This window comes from Columba livia, chromosome 22, assembly GCF_036013475.1.
Source record: "Columba livia isolate bColLiv1 breed racing homer chromosome 22, bColLiv1.pat.W.v2, whole genome shotgun sequence".
Lineage (NCBI taxonomy): Eukaryota > Metazoa > Chordata > Aves > Columbiformes > Columbidae > Columba > Columba livia.
Window position 1 is genome coordinate 6,243,502 of NC_088623.1, and position 20,506 is coordinate 6,264,007.

Genomic DNA, 20,506 nt, shown 5'->3' on the forward strand with positions numbered 1-20,506 from the left:
AGCGCCTCAAAACCTGATATTTTTTAATCTGGCCAGAGGCCTCCTCATTGCTTCCTGATGAGAAACACAGGAGACCTAACAACAGCCCTTTTAAAAACAACATCCCCGATTCCACTAACTCGTTAAACAGAGAGAGCCTGAAAAGTGCCAACACTCCTATGAGAAAAGACGGGAGAGAGAGAGAGAGAGAGAGAGAGGGAGGACAGAAAAAGCAGGTTATTTATAACGCCAGGCAGCATTAGGGTCTTTTCAGTCTCTCCTGCAAACCGGCTGCTGCTGGTAGGTCACTCCCCAAAAAAACCTGCCGAGCCCGTGACCTGCAAGCACAATATTTGATCTGGGATCTGGGGCGGACACCAGGCTCTGCAGACCCAGAGACGCACTCACATGCTGCTTGGCACACGGGAGATCCCGCAGAAGAGCAGCGCGGCTTTGGGAAGGAGACGCTCACCTCGGTAAGTCTGTCTCTGTATTTATAATGATTGGTTTTTTTAAGGCTGATTTCCATGCCCTGGCCTCGGCGGGCGGCTCCACGCGGAGCACATGCCAGCGACACGGGTGGCACAGGGTGAGCGCCAGCGCTCCCGAGCCACCGCGGCGGGAGCTCCCGCTGCCCACGTCCCCTGTGCCCCCAGCAGCTCCTTGCCCCCTTGGTGGAACTTGGACACCCAATCCATCAGCCCCAGGTACGGGCAGCACCTGGCACCCTCTGCCTATCCCATCTGCAGGGGAAGGGGAGCTGGTTTCATGCCTGCCCACAGACCCTGGAGCCCCTCGGCTCCAAAACCCGCTCCCTACCAGGGTGACCCCATTACCCCGGCAGCCTCTGGCACGGGAGCATGTGCACCAGGAGGTGACACGGGTCTCATGGTTGGTGCACTCAGCTCAGATACCCCCAAAACCAGTGCTGAACCCCCCTGGGGAGGGGAGAAGCAACGTTCCAATGAAGTGGGGGGCAGCTGAGGACAAGCTCTGGGGTTACCGGTTTGGTGAAGGGGGGGGCACTAGGGAAGGTGGAGGGTCCCTGTGGATCCATGCTGCCCCTGGGCAGGGGCTGCCAAGCTGCTCTGCATGGCTGGGGGGCTCAGGGGGCTCTGGTATTTCAGCCCCAGAGCAGGAGGGAGGAGGAGAACAAACTGCTCCTGCCAAGCTCCTCGTGGCACCAGCATCCCCGAGCACCACGTCCCATGTGCCCCGCGCTGCAGGAGCCTGCGGAGGGCAGAGAGGGAGAGGAGGGGGCGAGGGAGCCGTGCCTGCCCTTCAGTCCCGCTTTCCTCCAGCGCCAGCAGCTGCCAGGCTGCCTCGCTGGCAGCAAACCGTGCCCTCTCTGTCCGCTGCAGAACCGTCCCCTCCCGCCAGCGGGGGGACACGGGCCGTGCCATGGGGTGACCCCGCGGTGAGGGGGACACCGGCTGGGCGGCGGGAGCGGAGCTGGCAGGGATGCACCGCAGCCCCACAGCTCTGCCTGCCCAGCCACGTATGTAGCACATGCAGAGGAGCCAGCAGGCAGGAGCAGCTCCGCTCCCCCTCCGAACAGCTCGGCCCCACGTATTTCCTGGAGGAATTTCAAGCTGCCTCGCTCCAGGCCGCTCTGTGTGCTCGTTTAGCCCCAAGACGAGGATTCCTAGAATCATTTTGGTTGGAAGACACCCTCAAGTCCATAAAGTCCAACCATTAACCCAACACTGTCACTAAACCACGTCCCTAAGAACCTCATCTACATGGACGTTGCCCCTTTTCGTGTCAGGGTTGAGCTTGGGGAATCTAAGCTTGAAAGTGGTTTAATTTCAAAAACCAGCCAGAAGTCGTTTGCCAGGATTTGCATCAGTCCCGAGCAGCCTGAGCACCCTGTGCTTCTGTGCAGGAAGTGGGGCTGGATGGAACCCACGCGAATCCTGTCGCCAGCGGCTGTCACACAAATACAGCTCCAGCAAAACGCCTCGAGCTCCATCAACCTGCGCTCACAGCTCCCGCTCTCCCCTGCTCGGTGAATCCCAGGGCTGAGCGACCTGACACCGCTATGGAACACGTGCCCTATATCTCCATCCCTACTCAGTTATAACAGAAACACCCGTAAGTTCAGATTTTGCGAGCAAATATCCACCGGGATGCAGGTTTCTAGCAGGGCTGAGGTGAAAAGGGGGAAGATCAGGTACCTGCAAGCAGGGGACATGCTTGCAGCCCCCTTTTTTGGGTAAGATTCCTCCAGGTCCCCTGGTTGTCCAGCTCTGCTGCCGAGTGGCACCATCTCCAGGCAGGGGTGCAACTCCCCTCACCCCACACCTGACGCTGCTGATGGTTCCTCCCCATTTGTCCCCCACCCAGGTCCCTCCAGCACCAGCACCATGCGTTGGGCCACCGTCCTGGTCATCGCTGGGCTCTGCGGAGCCTCCCTGGGCCAGTACAATGAAGAAGAAGACATGGCGTGGTTGCAGTACTACATGCGGCAGTCCCGGGTGTCCTCCTACAACTACATGCCCTACTACGAAGACGAGAACCCCCCTTACATCTATTCTTACGTCCCAGCCCCAGAGACAGAGGCAGAGCCTGGCCCTGAACCTCAGCAAGCCCTTTCCTGGCAATGTCCCCACGAGTGTGATTGTCCCCCTAACTTCTCATCAGCCATGTACTGTGACACCCGGAACCTGAGGTACCTGCCCTTCGTGCCTTCCCGGATGAAATACGTCTACTTCCAGAACAACCAGATCACCAGCATCCAAGAGGGCGCCTTTGACAACGCCACCGAGCTGGAATGGCTTGCACTGCACAACAACCAGATCACCAGTGAGAGGATGGGCAAGAGGGTCTTCGCCAAACTCAAAAACCTGGAGAGGTTGTACCTGAACAACAACAACCTCACCAAGATGCCCAGCCCCCTGCCCCGGTCCCTCAGAGAGCTCCACTTGTCTTACAATCACATCTCCAAGGTCCCCTCCAATGCTCTGGAGGGGCTAGAGAACCTCACAGCCCTGTACCTCAGCCACAACTACATTTTTGAGATGGGAGCATCTCTCAAAGGGCTCAAGTCCTTGATCCTTGCTGATCTGAGTTATAACCATCTCAGGAAAGTCCCTGATGGGCTCCCGATGGCTTTGGAACAGCTCTATCTAGAGTACAACTACATCAACACCATCCCCGATGACTATTTCAAGGTGTCTCCCAAGCTGCTCTACGTGCGGATGTCCCACAACAGCCTGACAAATCAAGGTCTCTCTACCAACACTTTCAACAGCAGCAGCATCCTCGAGCTGGACCTCTCTTACAACAGGCTCCAGAAGATCCCCCGGGTCAGCACCAACCTGGAGAACCTCTACCTTCAAGGGAACCAGATCAACGGTGAGCAGAAACGCGTCAACCGAATTGTGGTGGTGCAGGGGACGGTGGTGCAGTAGAGGGATGGGGAGATGGGGATGCAGACCCTGTGCCTCCCTGGGGGCCACTACCCAGGGTCATGAGCAGGAAGCTGGGATTTGGGACACTGAGCAAGGCAGCAATGGGGTCTGTTGTGTCCCAACACACCTGGAGCCGAGAGGCTCCCCGCTCTGGACACTCTCGTGTGACCCATGCGCTGGTTTTACTGGTCCTTTCGCAAAAGCCTGAGCATCTTCTGGTTAGAGAGGCCAGGAACCAGCTGTGGGCAGATGCTGGTGCACAAGCTGGGGAGGGGATTACAGCTCTAGTCTGGGACTGCACACAGGCTGGGGGGGCAGAGGTGGGAGGTCCCCATGGTCACTGCACCTGTGAACACACGTCACCCTGCCCGGCGCTAACGCAGGGGACAGGGTCGCTCCCTGCGCTCTGCAGAGCCTGGGGACAGCACAGCCCCGTCCCCTCGCTGGGGCTGGGACAGACGGCAGCTCTGTTATTAGAGCCATTGCCACAGCATCTTCTGCCAGGACCAAAATTCACTTCACTTAATACACAAATAAATAAAAGGAACAGATTGTTCTGGGGCTGCTATTTATAAATACAAGCTAGGGAAAAAAAAAAAAAAAAAAAGAAAAAGAAAGAAAAAAGAAACAAGCAGGCAATCTGCTGGAAAAATCCAGGCTCGGTCCGCTCACCTGCTGGGGCCCGAGGGCAGGACCCTGCCCGGCGGGGCTGGAGCCCCTGAGCAGGATGGGGATGGGGACATGGCAGTGCAACCATCAGCTCTGGCAGAGGAAACACACAACCCCGCACCGGGGAGCCGACAGCAACACAAAAACAAGAACAGATTCCCAAATGTTTGCTTTCAAAATTTGTAGCTGTTCGCGTCTGCCGACAAATGCCACCAAACCACCGCGGAGCCATCCGGGCTCCGCCGCAGATCTCGCTCCAGCCTCAGGGTTTGCTGCTGAGCTTTCCAGGAGCCGGGGGCTGCAGCACCAACCGCCCTGGGGGGCACATCCCCCGCATGGGGCACCGGCACCGGGTCCTGCCCCTCCAGCGCCCCGGAGGTCCCCGCTGTCCCCCGCGCACCGCGGGGGTGGCGGCCCCCAAACCCCCGCCCCGGGGTCCCCCACAGCCGCTGCCTCCCCAGCACCATCCCCGCCTGGAGCTTTGCTGCCCTCTAGTCGGTCGCTTCTCTCCCAAATCCCGCATGAAATATATGGAATTTGCTCTGTTTCCTCCCTCCAAACACAGCCCGGGCAGGGCCGGAGTTTCCCTGCTTGGACCAGTCACCCCTTAAAAGCAGGGAGTGTCGTGTCCAAATTTGCAGGAATAATTTGCCATTTGGAGGTGCTTTCATATTTTTCCGGCCCACTTTAACATCAAGCAGCTCTCAGAGGTCGGTACCCGCAGACCCAGCACCAAAGCAGCCCCCCCTTGACATTTCTCACATCGCTCCCCAAAGATCAGCCGGCGCTCAGCTCCATCTCCTCTCCCCCCACAGAGTTCTCCATCAGCAGCTTCTGCACCGTGGTGGACGTCATGAACTACTCGCGGCTCCAGGTCCTGCGGCTCGACGGGAACGAGATCAAGCGAAACGCGGTGCCCCCCGACGCGCCGCTCTGCCTGCGCCGTGCCACCGTCATCGAGATCTGAGCCGCCCCCCGCCCTCAGGACTTGGCTCCCCCGTTCCTGGGGGGACCCTCGCGCCCATTTCAACGCAGCTTTGACAGTTTGACTTGGCTTCCGCAATAGTGCAATAAGGGTTCTCCAGCACCCGCCCACACAGGTGGGAAGGAGCCGTTTGCCCAAAAACGCTCTCCCCTGGTTTGAGTGGGATGCAGCAGGGATGGGGAGAGCTCACCCCCCTGGTTGAGGGATGGAGCCCCTGCACACCAGCTCCATCCCCCTCGGCCTGGCTCCGAGCTCCCCTCCTGCCCCAGCAACCCGGCTCTCCATTTAAAAAAACCCAAAAAAATACAACACAGTGACACCTGCATCCACAGCACGATTGGATTTGTCAAAAAACACCCACCTTGGTTCCTTGGACGGTTTAGTTTGAGAACCAAAGTGGCAGCTGAGCTTTGGAGATGACCTGCAGAGCTGAAGAGGTCATCCAGGCCCTCCGCATTTACACTGCATGCCGACACTATAGCAACAAAACCCAAAAAAACCTGTACTATCACTGACGCATGAACTGTAGAGATCATACCGACAAATAAAGCCCTTTCTGTAACTGCACAAAACGTGTCTGAGGGGTCCCAGATGCAGAGAGCGGGCGCTGAGCGCTGGAACCCCCCGTCTCGCAGGTCAGATCTTGCTCCATAACCCGGGCTGGATTGGCCGTCTAGTGGTTGTACCAGACACGACACGTGCAGCCGCCGAGGAGCTGCTGCTCCAGCTCGTCCCAGACGGGGCCTGTGCAAGGATGCTTACAGGAGAAAATCCACGTGCAAAGTGCCAGTTGAGAGAGGGAAGGGATGGCGGTGCTGCCGGTGCTGCTTTTCCAGATGCTTTCATGCTCTCCACTCCTCAGCCCTGCTTATTTTTAACAGCGGAGCTGGAGGATTCTTAAAAAACAGAATTCACATAGGAAGGATTTTCACAGCTCTGGCCAAGGCTCTTGCAGCAGGAGGAGAGGCGAGAAAACCCCCATGGGCTCCATAGCCCGCCCTCCACCTCCACCTCCACCTCCACCTCCTCCTCCTCCTCCTCCTCATCCTCATCAGTCCCAGGTCAGGTTTTTGCCTCAAAGTATCTGCACCCCCCCCTCAAATCACCACCAGCCTGCAGGAGCCCAAGAGTCTGGTGGTCCGGGGGGGTTTGTTGGGATGTCCCAGCCCATGGCCCCGGGGGGACCTGGCAGCAGGGGCTGGTGGCAGCAAAACCCGGGACAAGCAGCCACCAAATGCCGCTTGGAGCAGCTGCTTTATCCCGCAGGGCGGCTGGGATCGCTGATTGACACCGGGGCGTCGCTGATTGACAGCAGCTGCAGCGCTGGCCCCGCAGGGGTGGAGGGGGCAGAGGGTCAGTGCAACCCACCGCCCCGCTTCTTCCCCCTCCCAAAAAAAGGGGGAGACCCTATTGGTCCTGGGAAAGCTCACAGGAGCCCAATCACCGCCCTGTTGTTGTGGTGGGATGGAAGGGATGGGGGCTCGGTCCCCCTCCTCCTCTCCCTCCCCTTTCCCCTCCTCCTCCTCCTCCTCCTCCGGGGCAGGTTCGGGGTCGGGATCCCGGGGAGGGGGGAGCGCGGGGCTTTGTCCAGATCCCCAGAGAAGCATCAAGGAGGGAAAACCCCAAACCAACCGAAAAACCCCTCCCCAGCCCCATCTGGACAGGCAGGATTTCTCCAGCGCTCCCCTGAAAAACCCCACATTTCATCTCCACTTTTTTCCAGCCCCTTTCCCCAGATCCTCTTCCCCCCTCCACACTCCATTCTTGTTCCCGTTTGCAGCATCCCTCAACTCAAAGCTGTTTGCAAACATCCCTTTAGGAGGATGTTTCCCCAGGAAGCGCAGGATTTGTGTTTAATAACAACGCCTCCAAATGTTTTCCTTTGGAGAAGCACACAAGAAAGCAGCGGGCGATGGTTCTGATCCCAGCGTGGCTGGAGGGGTCTGGGACAGGCAGAGCCCCCCCGGCTCGAGGGACACGAGCTCCGGACACGGCACCGTCCCCGCGCTGCAAACCCAGCGTGTGAGCGTTGGCAGAGCCGGTGTGAGTCACGGCCGGGAAGTGCAACCTGGCACCACGTCCTTCGGCGCTTCCCTTTGCTCAATTCTTCTCGGACTTAACCTAAAACCTTTATTGAGAAGTTGCAAGGACAAAAGCGCCGGTGGCCGGGTCACGGCCGGCCCCGCCACGCCTGCCCATCTGCAGACGTGCTTGCGAGGTGACGAGCAATAGAAGTTGATTATTAATAAGCTGCTCGGATCCAGCCGGTGGCAGCTGCGACTTGGCTGGGAAGAGATAAGAAAACTGCAGAGGCAGCGGGAAAAGACGCTGGGGAGGGACCCGGCACGGGACCCCCGTCCCCAGCCAGCGTCGCTCGGGGATGAGCTGGGGGCCCCTCTCCCCGACTGAGGCTGGGGGACCGGGGGTCCTGCTCTCACAGCTCCGCATCAGGAGTAAAACAGAGATGGGATTTTGCTGCTTGGGATTTGGGGTGTCAGCATTTTGGGTCTCTCCACACAGCTCCTTGAGGGGCCAGAGCAGCTGGCGGGGGTCAGTCCCTCCCCCCCAGGGGACCACACGCTTTTGGGGGGGCCACTGGGGAAAGGCAGCCCTGCTCCCAGCAGCGTTTGGGCACACGGGAGAGGGACAGGCAGGAAATTCCCAATCTGTCCAGCCCCCACTCTTGCCTGCCCTTTTGTTCCACTCGCCATCTGTCCCGCAGCCCCGCGCGCTCCCGCTGCACGTGCCCTAAATATCAAGATGGGCTTTGTCTCTGCTGCCAGAGGCAGCGGGGACCCCAGCCCTAAGGCTGCCGGGGGCTGGCATGGGGGGCGACGAGCCCTCACGCTTTAGGGGAGCACCAGGGCCGGTGTCTCAGCCCCGATCCAGCCTTTTAACTCACAACAAAGCAGCGAACAAGCCAGCAAGGGCAGCTGCTCCGCTCCAGCCCCGTCCTTGCCCTTTGCTGTTTTATCCGGTGCGATAATAGAAATAAACTCCCTGGTAAAAGCACATTGTCAGATGGAAAATGGGCCTCGCCCTGAGTCTGGCAGCTGGGGACGCTGGGGACGCGCAGGATTCAGGGACGTTGTTGCCTCCAGCCGGTTCCCAGTAACACATTTCCCAGCAGTTCCCCAAAGGAGCAGGTGTTGCGTTCACACGGGTGTTGCATTCTCACGGGTGTTGTGTCCCCACAGCAGTGACACTGGGTGCAGCTGTGCCAGGCACAGGGACAGTGGCCCTTGCAGAGGGGACGCGGCAGGTACAAGCCCAAGCAATGTTCTAACATGTCCTGACATGAGCTGGCGTGTCCTGGGGCCCCAGCATTACCCTTAAATCCTTCTCCTTCTGCCTTGTCACCCCTGGCTGGGGCTGGCAGGGGCTGCTCCATAGTACTCGTAGCCAAGGGCAAAGCTCAGACGTGACCCACGAGACACTCCTGGTCAGTGCCACTGGTGCAGAGACGCAACAGAGGGGGAGCCCCACGAGCCCTCCTCCCTCCCCGGTGCTCCCTGGAGCTGGGAAACGCGCTTCCCCGGACACGCAGGCTGGTCCCAGCTCCAGGCTGTCCAGGAGAGGCGGCTCAGGGGGACGCAGGTGACAAGCAAAGCAAAAGGGGCTCAAAGCCCCTAACAAAATGCCGGCAGCTGGTGAGACTCGCACGCCTGGCTGGAACCTGCCCCGGGCTCTGCTCCCGTCCCAGACACAGACACAGCTCCGGGGGAAACACAACCTGCCCTGGGGCAGCGACCGCAGCTGCCGGCTGCTCCCACCACCCCCGTGCCCCGTGCACCACCACTGCCAGGGCACGCGATCCCTCAGGGGTGGGCGCACAGCATCAACCGGGGACAAGGGATATGGTGTCCCTTGGGGACAGAGGCACAGCATCCCTTAGTGGCAGAGACACAGCATCCCTTGGGGACGGGCACGGCGCCCCTCGGGGATGGCAGGGTACCACGCAGCCTCGGTCCCGAGGGACGCACCCGTCACCGTTGGCAGCTGCGGCACAGGACATGTTGGGGCACCTTGCTCTGCCCAGCGAGCTCGCAGGGTGTGGCACAGTGTGGGGAGGACCAAGGGGGTTCAGCACTGGTTGCTCAACACCAACAGTCTCCTCAAATAACATTAATTACTATTATAATATATAATAAGAATTGTATGCAACCCCAGCAGCGAGCTGAGCGAGCTTTGTCCTGACCCGTGCGGTGCAGAGGCCTCTTTTCTCCCCGGCGCTCAGCCCTGCGCTGGGAAACAAAAGGTGCAAAGTTTAGTGGTGCATGAAAGGAGAAACAAAACCCCGGCTGCGCCGTGGCCCTGCCGCAGCCCCCACCAGACAGATGGCAACAGTTGTCCCCGCACACCAGTTGCTCGCTGCTGCCAACAAGCCCCTTTTATCCCCAACAGGTCGTAAATGGAGCGTTGGAGCCGCTGCTGCGGAGGGGCCGGGATGGGGATGGGGATGAGAATGGGGATGGGTTTGGGGATGGGGATGGGGATGGGGATGGGGATGGAGATGGGGATGGGGACAGGGATGGAGATGGGGATGGGGACGGGGATGGAGATGGGGATGGGGGTGGGGACGGGGATGGGGATGGGGATGGGGATGGGGATGGGGATGGGGATGGCTCTCCTTCCCCTCTCCCTCCCCGCTGTAATTGTTACTAAACACAAGGTCTGCCCAGGCCCCGCTCCGTGCGCTCCTGCCCGAGAGCCGGCAGGGAGGAGGCGAGCAGGCGGGGAGCGGAGCTGGGGCTGAGCCCACCGGCAGCTTTTGTGGTTGTTTGGGGGGGATTTCTTTTTCGAGCTCACCCGAAGGAGCGCCACAGCCCGCCCCATCTGCTGCTGGAGCCCCTCCAAGCACAAAGAGCGCCGAGACGGCTCCTGCGCCGCGCGGGGGAGGCGAGTGGGCGCGCAGCAGCTGCGGCACACGCGTTCGCATCTGCCCGTGGCCTTTTCGGAGGAAAAAAGCGTTGTCTGGGTTTTTTTCTTCCACCGGGTGGTTCAGCTTTTAGCGAGGACTGGAAAGGCAGAGCGGTGTGTTCCCCTTCGCGCTGGTTCGGGGGCGAGGCGGTTGGGGTGCCCGGGGATGGACCAGCTGAGACAAGACATGTCACGGCTGCAGAGAGCTCAGCGTCTGGCTGTGCGGGTGTGCAGGGAGGCCAGCGCACAGAGGAGGGCAGAGGAGGGAGAGGAGGGTCCGTAAGGCGAAGGGCAGGCAGGGAACATGGTCCCCAGAATGTGGCCAAGGGACAGAAAGCACCAGGAGCCCACGTGCCAACGCAGAGCGCAGACCCGGTGCCGTGGGCTGGGGAGGGCTCGGCTCAGCCCCACGGTGCGGAGCTGCAGGCAGAGCTCGTGTGGGGGCTCCTCCGCTCTAGCAAACACCAGAGCCTGCCGGTGCCAAGAGCGGCGATGCAGAGATTGCCAGGGCAAGCACCAGCCACGCCGGAGCCTGCAGCCCCAAGCACCACGGGCTTGGCGCAGCACCAGCCCCTCCGAACCCCACAAACCACCTTCCCGTTGCTGGGCCACGTGATGGCAGCTTCTCCGGTGGATCCTGGGAAGATGACGAGGGCTCCGGAGCACCGCAGGGGACAGAGCACCCCGGGGCCCGCGCCTCCCCCTTTTCCCAGGGCCGGGCGCTGCCGTCTGCGTCTCCCCAGATACGGGCGAGCGCAGCCGCACCCAGCAAGAGCCAAAATAGCCGGTGGGTTCCCATGGCCCTGCCGGCAAACACTGAGGGCAGGAAGCACCTGGCGGAGGCCGAGCCCAGTGTGAACGTGCCGGTGCAGGGAGGAGGTTCAGCAGCACCCGGTTTCGCTTCTGTCGCTGCTCCGGTTGCAAACGGGAGAGCCCAGAGCTGCTGCACCGCTGCCGGCCCCATTTGCCAAAGGGGCTCAGCTCTATTCCCAACTCCGGGGGGGCGGGGGGTGAAAGCGTTTCGAGGGAGGGATGATGATAATACCACGACTGGGCGGGGATGAGATTTGGCTTCTGTATGAAGGGCAGAAATAACCCCAACAAGCAGTTTCACATCCTAAATGCTGATGTTGCTTTTCTGATAAGCTAGAAACACCTGATTTCTGCTAAAGGGACCTCAGGAAAGAGAAGAACACAAACACAGGAAAAATCGAACCAATGTTTTGCCATGAGTCAACCCAAACATCCTCGCAGCCCCGGCGGTTGCTGCTGTGTCAGGACGTTCCTCGTGGCTGGTTCGGGCTTTGCACAACCTGCATTTTCCGAACAGACCAGCCCCCAAAACCGCCCGTGAAGGGCTTTGGGGAGGCCAGATAAACGCCCCCCCACGCTGACCCAGCTCGTACAGCAGGTATCACGGTCCCACCAGCAGAAAAATGACAAGAAAAATAAAAATAGCAGATGAGTCAGCTATTCAAAGGCTCCCGGTGGGACCTGCTTGTGGTGTGGGTGGCGTTGACTCCTCACTGAACGCTCCGAGGCGTAAGAGCTGATCTTATCCTGGCTGCAGGCAGCTCCAGTTTCAGATGATCTTGGCCCAAACAGCAGCCACAGGTCACAGCACACAGGACCACGGCAGGGTGGCCACGGCACGGCCTGTGCCAGCCCCAAAATGGGCCACGGCGCACGGGTGGGAGCAGAGCACGCCGGTCCGGCCAGGCCAGCGGGAGGAAGGCCACCATCATCTGCCCGCCCCAGCCTTTGAACCCGGGTGACTCCTCAGCTAATCAGCAACCGAATGGGACGCTCTGTTCCTGCCCTGTTTCACAAGCAGCAGCAATTTGGGTGTGTTTATGGAAACTAATGAAGGGATGAGTTCAAAAGAGGAGCGGCACTGACAGAGCACCAACATCAGCCCACAAATTGTTTTCCCCCGGGCAGTGGCGTGTTATGGTAAAAGCAGGAGGGGAGGCAGTGCCGTGGGACCAGACCTGCGCCGCCCTTGGCATCACCGCTCCGGGATGGTGCGGGTTGGTAAGTTCACAAAGAACCTCCTGAACCCCATGAAAATGGAGTTTCAAATGGAAACCGGCAGGAGCTGGTTTAGCCGAGGTCAGCTGGGAGTGCGTGCACATGGGGGTAATCACAGGGTGCGGGTTACGGCTCCTGCCGCATCACCAGCCAGAACAGGATCCGCGGTGAATCAGCCCCGGCTGCCGGTATCGTGACAGGCCCCGAGCATCCCGCACACACCGCGTGTCCACGTCCCGTGATCCTCACCCGTCCTCCCCACGGCTCCATCACCCCTGGACGGGCAGTGGGAACAGGGAGCTCAACCAGGACCTGCCCCAGATCCTCTTCTTTCCGAGGTTTCCTTCATGCCGTTCCTACGGTTGGGCGAGAGGTCTGGTAGCTGGGTACATAACACCCTCCCGCCCTGGCAGGACATCGGGTCTCTACAACCCTGCCCTGAATAAACCCCCCACTGCCCCAGCCAGACCCAGCGGCCGGGACCCCCACAGCCCAACTCCCAGGCCCGATTCCCCAGGTTTGGGGGCAGGTTTAGAGTCAGCATGCTGACTAAGCAGCTTTTTCCTGAGCCTCCCCCGTGACACAGCTGGATGTGAACAGCCCTCACCCCAACCCAGCCCACAGCGCTGGTGCAATCCCAGCACACAACAGGTCCCGGCAAGACAACAAGGCTCCTTTGTACTGCTACATTTTTATTAAAGTAACAAAAGCATACGTCTGACAAAGGATCTGTACATTCTGTATATAAAAACTACTATACAATTAGTAACCATCCACTCCCTCCTCCAAGTGTAGCTTACAAACTTTCTACCATTTTCACCAAATACAAAAAGCAGGTCCCGTTCAACAGTCCAGCTTGTTGAAAAAATGACAAGAAACCTCAAATACACTGTCTTAAAACACACACCATGCGGCTCTGCAGTCGAGCTTCAGGCTTGGAGGCAGAAGGCAACAGAGCACACTATTCACAGCTTTACATGTAACCAGCTACAAGAGAGAAATGGATTATACCCAAGTTTGGTTGGTTTTGAAGCTAAAAACAGACCTTTAACATCAGACTCCTCCACACCAGGGATAGAAAGAATGAGACTCGGTTATTTCAGGTCTGGAAGTGGGGGCATGTTAAAAGCAATTTAGTGATTCCTTTGGTGTGGGCTGTTGTTCCTGAACAACTTTTCTGATAAGAGGGAGGGAAGAGAGCAGAGCAGGGAGGAGGATCTTCAGACTGCTTTGATGGGGAAGTACCAGCCTTCAGGAAGCTCCACACGGCAGAGCCGGGGCTGCCCGGCCCGGGTGCAGTTCTCATCATGGGCTTTCCGCGCAAGCAGCTTAAGTGAAGGCTCCAAAAAGCACCAAGATCCCTTTTCCTGGAAAAGGGAATCTGCTTTGGGAAGCTCCCAAGCCCCCCCGCTTGGTGAGGTCACCTATTGCACAAGTTCACCCAGGGAAAAGCCCCAGCGCTTCCGTTCCGCTGCTGCTTTGCTGAGAGCAGGCGTTCAGAGGGAAGTGACGCAGCCTGGGAGGCACAGCCTGTTACCGCTCAAGGACAAATAACTCGACACTTGACATCTTTAAGGGATCTGAGAACTGAGGCTGGTTTTCCAGTTCTGGATTCATGATTTGAAGCTTAAAAAGAAAAATCTGAACTTTTCCACATTAGTAGTCAGAGTTGGGAAGCTGTGCTTTTTTATATATATATAGACATTTTGAAGAAACAAGCTAAGAACTGTGGCAGATGGGAGGCTTCCTTCCTCTCTCAGAGCACCCAAGATTTGGAAATATATTGCACAAATGTCTGAGAACTTGACTCAAAGGCTGGGCAAGAACAACTCTGGTTATGCCAGACAGCCGCCCGGTCGGGAAAGAGGAAGGTTGGGGGGAGCACGCTGAGGGACAAACCTGGGCAAGTTTCATTACAACACCACTGTCAATGTCCTGCTTCACCAATCACTTCTCTTAGGATCACTGGAGGAACACCCGCTGGTGAATAAAAAGGCAATGGACATAAAACATCCTGGTAAAGGCTCATTCCCAGCAGGCAGGTAAAGTTCTCAGGGCAGCTCTTTCAGCTCCCACCCTATTTGTAGCTGCCAGAGCAGTTTAAGGGCCAAATCCTGAAAAGCACTGGGGCAGAGTCCCCACAGACACAAGTACCATCAGGGCTACAAGAGGAGTTTTACCTGAAGAGGCAAAGCACAGGACCAGGCATTAATTGTGCAACTTATGTACCGAGAGATCAGCACAACCGATGCCCCTTCGCAAGGTATCAGCGGGTACCCTCCCAGAAACAGCCACACGCTCATCACCGGGGGGAACAGGGAAGAAGTGCTGGGAGTTGAAAAGCAACGTTAGGACACCAAAGCACATGAGCATCCCGCACAGGGGAGGACACCCCCGGTATTTCTGATTTTCAGAGGCAGGGCAAAGGGGGCTCTCACGCAACCACCTCCGCTGCACAGGAGAAGTTGCTTCATCTCTTCTGGAGAAGCGACGGGGCGAGTCGTCAGCACGGGATGAGGCAACTTTTGCAGGAGGTCAGACTTCTGGGGCACAGGGGCCACGCAGGAGCGGGACACGAGCTGCAGGACGTGGGCTGGTGTCTGAGCCACACTCAGCAGAAAGGCTTCATCAGCCCCAGCCGCTCGGTGCTGGTTTTGGGGTCTGGAGTGCACCAGCAACAAACCGCACTCCAGTGCGCCACAGCAGCTGCAATATTCATCCCGGCGATGTCCCCCCGAGCACCTCCGCCTTGCTCCACTCCACGGACATCGATAAAGGAACAACTGAGGGGCTGAAGACAGGTCACACTGCCCCTGGCTTCGCGCTGGGAGCGGGGCAGAGCAGATCTGCACCACTCATGGCGTGAGCAGGTCCAGAAGAGATGTGAGAGCAAAGGAGAGGGATCCCAGGGTCCCCAGCATCACCCAGCCCTGAGGTGACGTTCCCCCAACACTATGTCCAGGCCCCAGAGAGATCAGACCAGCTGAGAAGTGAAGTTAAAGACAGCAACTCCCTCATCCCTTCTCCAGCAGTATGGCAATACCAGGGGTACAGCAATACTGCTGGGTACCAGGGTGGCAAGGGGACCCGCACATCTCCCACCACCAAGCCACACTTCCCAGCCTGGCTCTCCCCTCTCATTCTCCATTCCAAGCTGCCCAAGTGAGCAAGCCAGCCCAAAATTGCCATCCAACACTAATTAGGTAGATATCGGCTTCATAATAAAAACTCATAAGCTACAGCTTTAAAAAAGGCACCTAGAACACCGCTTCTGTTCAAAGCAGTGCCCAATATTTTAATTCTGGGTTTTCTTGGATTTTTTTAAAAAATATAAATAGCTCTTCATCTTAAAAATAGATCCTCAGGTGAGGTATACAGTAGCCTGTGTCTTGGCAGTGTAAGGACAAGAGGAGTATTTAGCTGGAGACAGTCATGATGTAGTTTTTGGAAGGACTGGTGCGACCCAACATCATCTGGTTCTTACAGGTCAGCATCCCATAGGAGCTCACAGGTTTCGTCGCAGTCGCTTCGTATAAGACACAGATGGAGCCGTCCTCCCCGATGCGGTACGAGACCTCGTAGGGGTCCACCCAGAGCGTGAGCTCGCTGGGCAGGAGCTGGTAGAGCTGCGGGAGGCTGAGTCCGATCTGGCTAGCTGCCTTGCAGATAATGGGGTCCATTTTGTGATTGATCCGGATGCAGCGATATCCAGAGCCTTTGAACGGTTTCTCAGGAAACCAGTGATGTTTGTAGTGCTCTGCAAGGGAAGCGAGAAGGGAAGAGCGGTGAGCAGCAGCCGGGAGGAGGTCTGCGTCCTGTAGTCCCGAGGGGTCCCACACCTCGCTGTAGGCAGAGGGAACCGCGTCCTCCTTACGCTGCCTCCATCAGATGGAGGCTCCAGAGCCCAGCGCTCAGCTATTCAGCCGCCGCCTGCTCCAGGGTGCAGGAGTGCAGCTCTTCGGGTCCCAGAAAGCCCGGGCGGGACAGTGCCACGGGGGCTGCAGCTGGAGCCCAACACCTTCTCACCCCAGGCACTGGGGTGGCCGGGGTAGATACCGTATCACCAACAACAGAACACCGCAGGCAGGGAATAACATCCAGGTCACTCTCTAAATTCAGGGGCATGTCACTGCTCCTTATCTCAGCACAGCGGCAGACAAACCATCCCTCCTCAGGGCTGATAAACTGGGAGGAGACCCCTGAACCACCCAGTTAGTGCGGAGCCCCAGACACGCTCTTGGGGAGGGGAGTTCCGGACCCCACGGACACACAGCTGTTGCCAGGGGCTCAGCACTCAGACTAGCTTTGGATCACCTATATCAAGCCCCAGTGAGGAGGATTTCAAGCAGACGGGCTGCACAAAGCCCTAAAACTGGGCAGGGGATTTGCTCACTTTAGGGGCCGAGGCAGGTGTTTGCACAGGACCCCCCCAGGACAAAGGTGGGTGCCCAGGGAGACACACAGATGCCTGCCAGTCCCGAGGGACATGGGTGGGCACGCAGGCAAAGGCACTAATAGGTATCCAGCATCGATGATGACACCGCTGGGTGTCAGAGAAGGGCACAGATGGGTGCCCGATCTAAGAGGACACAGATGGGCACCCAGGGAAGAGCACCAGGTCCTGGGAGCAACACAGGGGCCACCGTGAAGGACACCAGTGGGTGTCCGGCCCCGACGGGGATAACAAGACAACAGACACGAGTGGGCCGTTCTCGGCCCGGCCGTTGCTCCCCGTCCAGCCGATCTCTCCCCGGCCCGCGCCTCACCTGCCAGCGCCTCCCGCAGCGCTCCGCTGAAGACCTGCAGCTGCTGCTCGCTGACGCAGCCCCGCGTCCGCAACAGGTTGGACACGAAGCCCACGGCGGCGGCGATCTCGGGCACCATGTCGGCGCGGGGCCCGCGGCGCTGGCTCTGGCTCATGTCGCGCTCCCAGGCTCCGGCGCTGCCGGGCGATGGCGACCGGCTCCGATCGGTCTGCGCCAGCGGCTCCGTGCCGCCCTTTTATAGGGCAGCCCGGGGAGGCGTCATCGGCGCGGCGGCTCCCATTGGCGGAGCGGGCGCCGTATGCAAATAGCGCCTGACCTCAGCGCACTGGAAGGACTGACGTCGCCGCCGCGGTGACAATAGCGGCGGGGGGGGCGGTTACCGGAGGGTTATTTTTGGGGCTGACCTGGGAGGAGGAGGAGGAGGAGGAGGAGGAGGAGGAGGAATGGGCCCGGGCTCGTCCCCCCCGAGCTCTCGGCACCCCCCTCCTCCAGGGCAGAGGCCCCCGCTCAGCCATGGCACTGCGGCACCCGTGGGCTCCGGGAGTCACGGGGGGATCGGGGGTCCCTGGCAGCGGGTGCTCGAGGTGACCCTCGGGACGTGGGTCGTGGGGGCAGGAGGACAGGGAAAGGGCTCCCCGAGGTTCCTGAGCAGTGGAAACCCCCTCCCGATCCCGGATCGGCCCAGGTGCCCTTTGCCAGCACGTGGAAGCCGGTGTCGGGGTCCCGCGGCTGCTCCCGGTCCCCACAGCGGGTCTCTGGGTGCTGTTGGTGTGTGGGAAGCCAGCCCAGACCCGCTGCTCCCCACAGCCCAGCGCCCCGGCAGCTGCAGGGAACCCCAGAGCACCAGGGTCAGGTTTCCAACCCCTCCCCACCAGCGGGTGAGTCCACGGGCCACTTCCAGTGACAGACGTGACGCCTCGGGAGGGTGCAGCGAAGGCTCGTCCCCTCCAAGCCATTGCCAAGTCACCAAAACCACAACGGACTGAGGAACAAACAGTGCAGCTAACGGGAGCTGGTGCAGGGGAAGGGTGTCCCTAACAGCTGGTGGCCCTGGGGTCCCATGCACTTCTGCAGGGGCATCAGCCCAGCATGGGCACCGGTCACTGGATTGGCATCGGTGGAACAGCGTTTCTGCTGACCTGGAATGACAAAGACCATTCCCCCATGCTGTAACAGTGACCCATGCCCAGCATCTCGCCCCTCCTACCCTCCTGGCTTCAGTACAAGACGGGGTCTGTCCCCCTACATGGGGCTCTCATCCCCCCAGGGGTGTACAGACAGGTTTCCATCACCAAATTGCATTCTCTGAGACACATTCACAGGTCTTTGTTCCCTGGACAAGGCCAAATCCTTCCCAGAGCCCCCTGAAGCATGCCAGGAGAACTTGCCATGGCCTGCGCTGTCCTGCACAGCTGAGGAACATGAGAGGGAACACGACAATAACCACTTTTGTCTCAGTGTGTGAGGAGCGAGGGCAGACACCCCGGGACCTGGTGCCTCCCCCCAGCCAAGAGCCGGGCTGGAGGGAGAGCAGGATCCAGGAGGAGGTGGCTGCAGCGCAGAGGACGTGTCTGATCACAGAACAGGGTGAGCAAGCCAAGGCAAGCATGGAGCAGAACCAAGCGTCCTCGGTTGCCTCCGTCCAGCCGTGCAGGAGGGAGAGGAGAAGCGGTGCAGCCCTGATGCTCAGCGAGATGCGAGCAGCACCTCAAAGCCACACCAAACCGGGAGCTGCACCAGCCGGCCCGGCCGCCAGCCACGCTGCCCGGGACAAAGGCACTCGCCCAGCTTCTGCTGAAACTGGCCCCGAGCTAAAGCAACAGGAGGAGGCCAAGCTCTTTTCTTGCTTTTGCTTTGATCAACCATGAGAGAGTTAGTATCAAACCAGGCTGGGATTTCTGAATGAATATTCTTTGGCAGAGAACTGGGATTGTTTCAAGCCATTGTCTCGCAGCCCCGGATGCCTCCCTTGGCGTGCACCGGGGGAGGATCTGAAGCCGCAACTCTGATGCGATCCCCAGCGAAAACGCCTTCTCCTCCTCTGGCCGGGGCCTCATTTAGCATCTCCACAACCAGTGGGTGCAGCTGGAGAAAACGGAGGCCGGGAATGAGATCACTGGGGTTTGGCTCTGCCCGGGGTGCAGCCCCGCGGAGGCTGAGCCATCGCCGTTCCCACCGCGCCGCTGCCGGCGCTGGCACAGCGAGTTCACCGCGGCGCTCCCCTCCAGCGCGGCTCCCCCATATCACAGCTCCCCCTTATCACAGCTCCCCCTTATCACAGCTCTTATCCACCCTAGAAGAGGTGGCTGTAAGAGATCCTGCCCAAGCAGAGGTCTGTGCTGACCCCATTTTGTGTTCTGTGCAGCTTAAAGGAAGAGCTTTGGGCAGCAGGCGCAGAGCAGGGTCAGCCCAGCAAGGAGATAGAGCCAAGGGGTCCCCAAGTCCTCCCCCCTCCATCTGCCACCCCATTCATCCACAGAGCACAAGGAATCAAGCAAATCTCTCGCTATAAACCAGATTTTCCTTTGTAAGCTTTGAAATAAACCCAAGGATTAAAGTCTAAGGACTTTTTTGTTGTTGTTGTTAAATCAGCAACACACATGAAAGAGCACACGGGTGCATGTGAAACACAGAGCACAGCACAATGCAGGGGGGTTATTTGTCCTGTGGCAGCAGCCGGAGGCCCGGGAAGAGGATGCACAAAATTACGAAGCAAGCAAAACCATCCTGGTGGAAGACACCTGCATAGAAATACCTCAGGAAAAGCCAAAGCAAAAATAAAGTGGTTTTCTACTGTTGTAAAGCACAGGAGGCTCGAGCAGAGCTTGCGGTGTCAGCAGAGAGCAGGGAAAAGGGCTCGTTTCCCCACCAACACATCCCACTGGATGGGATCACCCAGTCCTGAGTCACTGGGTTGGAGCAAGAGCCGTCCTGCCCTCCAGCCTGCCAAGAATAGCGCTAATGGCGAGTGCGGTTGGGTTGCCATTAGGGCTAACAGTGCTCAGCAAGCGCTGCCGATGACCCAGCCCCGGCGAGCAGGTTCCCCTGGTTCCCCCGGCTCCGCGAGGGGATGAAATAAGTGGTGGCACCATTCTCCAAATTCAGATCCTCCATTTATTCTTAATCATCGTCTCTCTCCAGGCCGGGTTCGCACGGCTTAGGGCCTTTGTCTTGTGTGTGTTCATATGGTCTGACACAGGCCCCGGTCTCCAAAATCAGATTGTCTTCGTTAAGCCCTCCCAATAAGAGATTTCCTGTGGAGCTCAAGGACCTCTAAGCGGGTTACGTGCCCATAATTTCTGGCCCTGTTACAAGACTGCAGCCTTAAAGACAGGGCATAAGACTTAATACATGTTTGCAAATTGCTTTGAGGAGTTACAGAGTAAACAAACAATTAGAAAATAAAATTCATTTAAAAAAAGAGAAGTTAGAGCTGGTTTTAATTCTGTTCTGGCTAGATCGGTTTCCGCCCTGTGTTTAGCTGGAAATGGCTGAGAGCATTTAGATTTCAATTTAAAAAAAACAAAGCAAAACAAAAAACCAGAACCCAATAAACCTCCCCATAGCAATTGGCCAGACTGGGTTTGTAACCGGTTTGACAGGACCCAGGAGTTCAGATAGGCCTTCAAACGCCCCGGCCCTGTTTATCCAAATGAGGTTCAAAACCAGTTGAGCTGGAACTTTTACAATAAAAGGGGAACATTTGGCTTCCAATCAAGGGTTAAAGCTGCGCACCGACAGCC

At 58.5% G+C, this 20,506-nt stretch overlaps 2 protein-coding genes across 2 annotated transcripts; one reads left to right on the plus strand and one right to left on the minus strand.

Annotated features, from left to right (window-relative positions):
- Positions 1-126: 126 nt before the first annotated feature.
- Positions 127-5,618, plus strand: FMOD (fibromodulin). The gene is made up of 3 exons (XM_005510324.3): positions 127-455; positions 2,326-3,336; positions 4,877-5,618. The coding sequence occupies exons 2-3, from the start codon at positions 2,346-2,348 to the stop codon at positions 5,026-5,028; spliced, it is 1,143 nt and encodes a 380-aa protein (XP_005510381.2). The 5' UTR covers positions 127-455; positions 2,326-2,345; the 3' UTR covers positions 5,029-5,618.
- Positions 5,619-12,672: 7,054 nt separating this feature from the next.
- On the minus strand, positions 12,673-17,009 carry BTG2 (BTG anti-proliferation factor 2). The gene is made up of 2 exons (XM_005510323.3): positions 16,764-17,009; positions 12,673-15,754 (listed from the first exon to the last, which is right to left on the minus strand). Exons 1-2 carry the CDS (start codon positions 16,915-16,917, stop codon positions 15,414-15,416), a joined length of 495 nt encoding a protein of 164 aa, XP_005510380.1. The 5' UTR covers positions 16,918-17,009; the 3' UTR covers positions 12,673-15,413.
- Between the last annotated feature and the right edge of the window lie 3,497 nt (positions 17,010-20,506).

Coding starts and splice junctions, on each gene's coding strand:
- BTG2 (XM_005510323.3), bottom strand. CDS start 16,917: ATGAGCCAGAGCCAGCGCCGCGGGCCCCGCGCCGACATGGTGCCCGAG. Junction 15,755..16,763: donor GCTGCGGGAGGCGCTGGCAG/GTGAGGCGCGGG, acceptor CTTCCCTTGCAG/AGCACTACAAACATCACTGG.
- FMOD (XM_005510324.3), top strand. CDS start 2,346: ATGCGTTGGGCCACCGTCCTGGTCATCGCTGGGCTCTGCGGAGCCTCC. Junction 3,337..4,876: donor TCAAGGGAACCAGATCAACG/GTGAGCAGAAAC, acceptor CTCCCCCCACAG/AGTTCTCCATCAGCAGCTTC.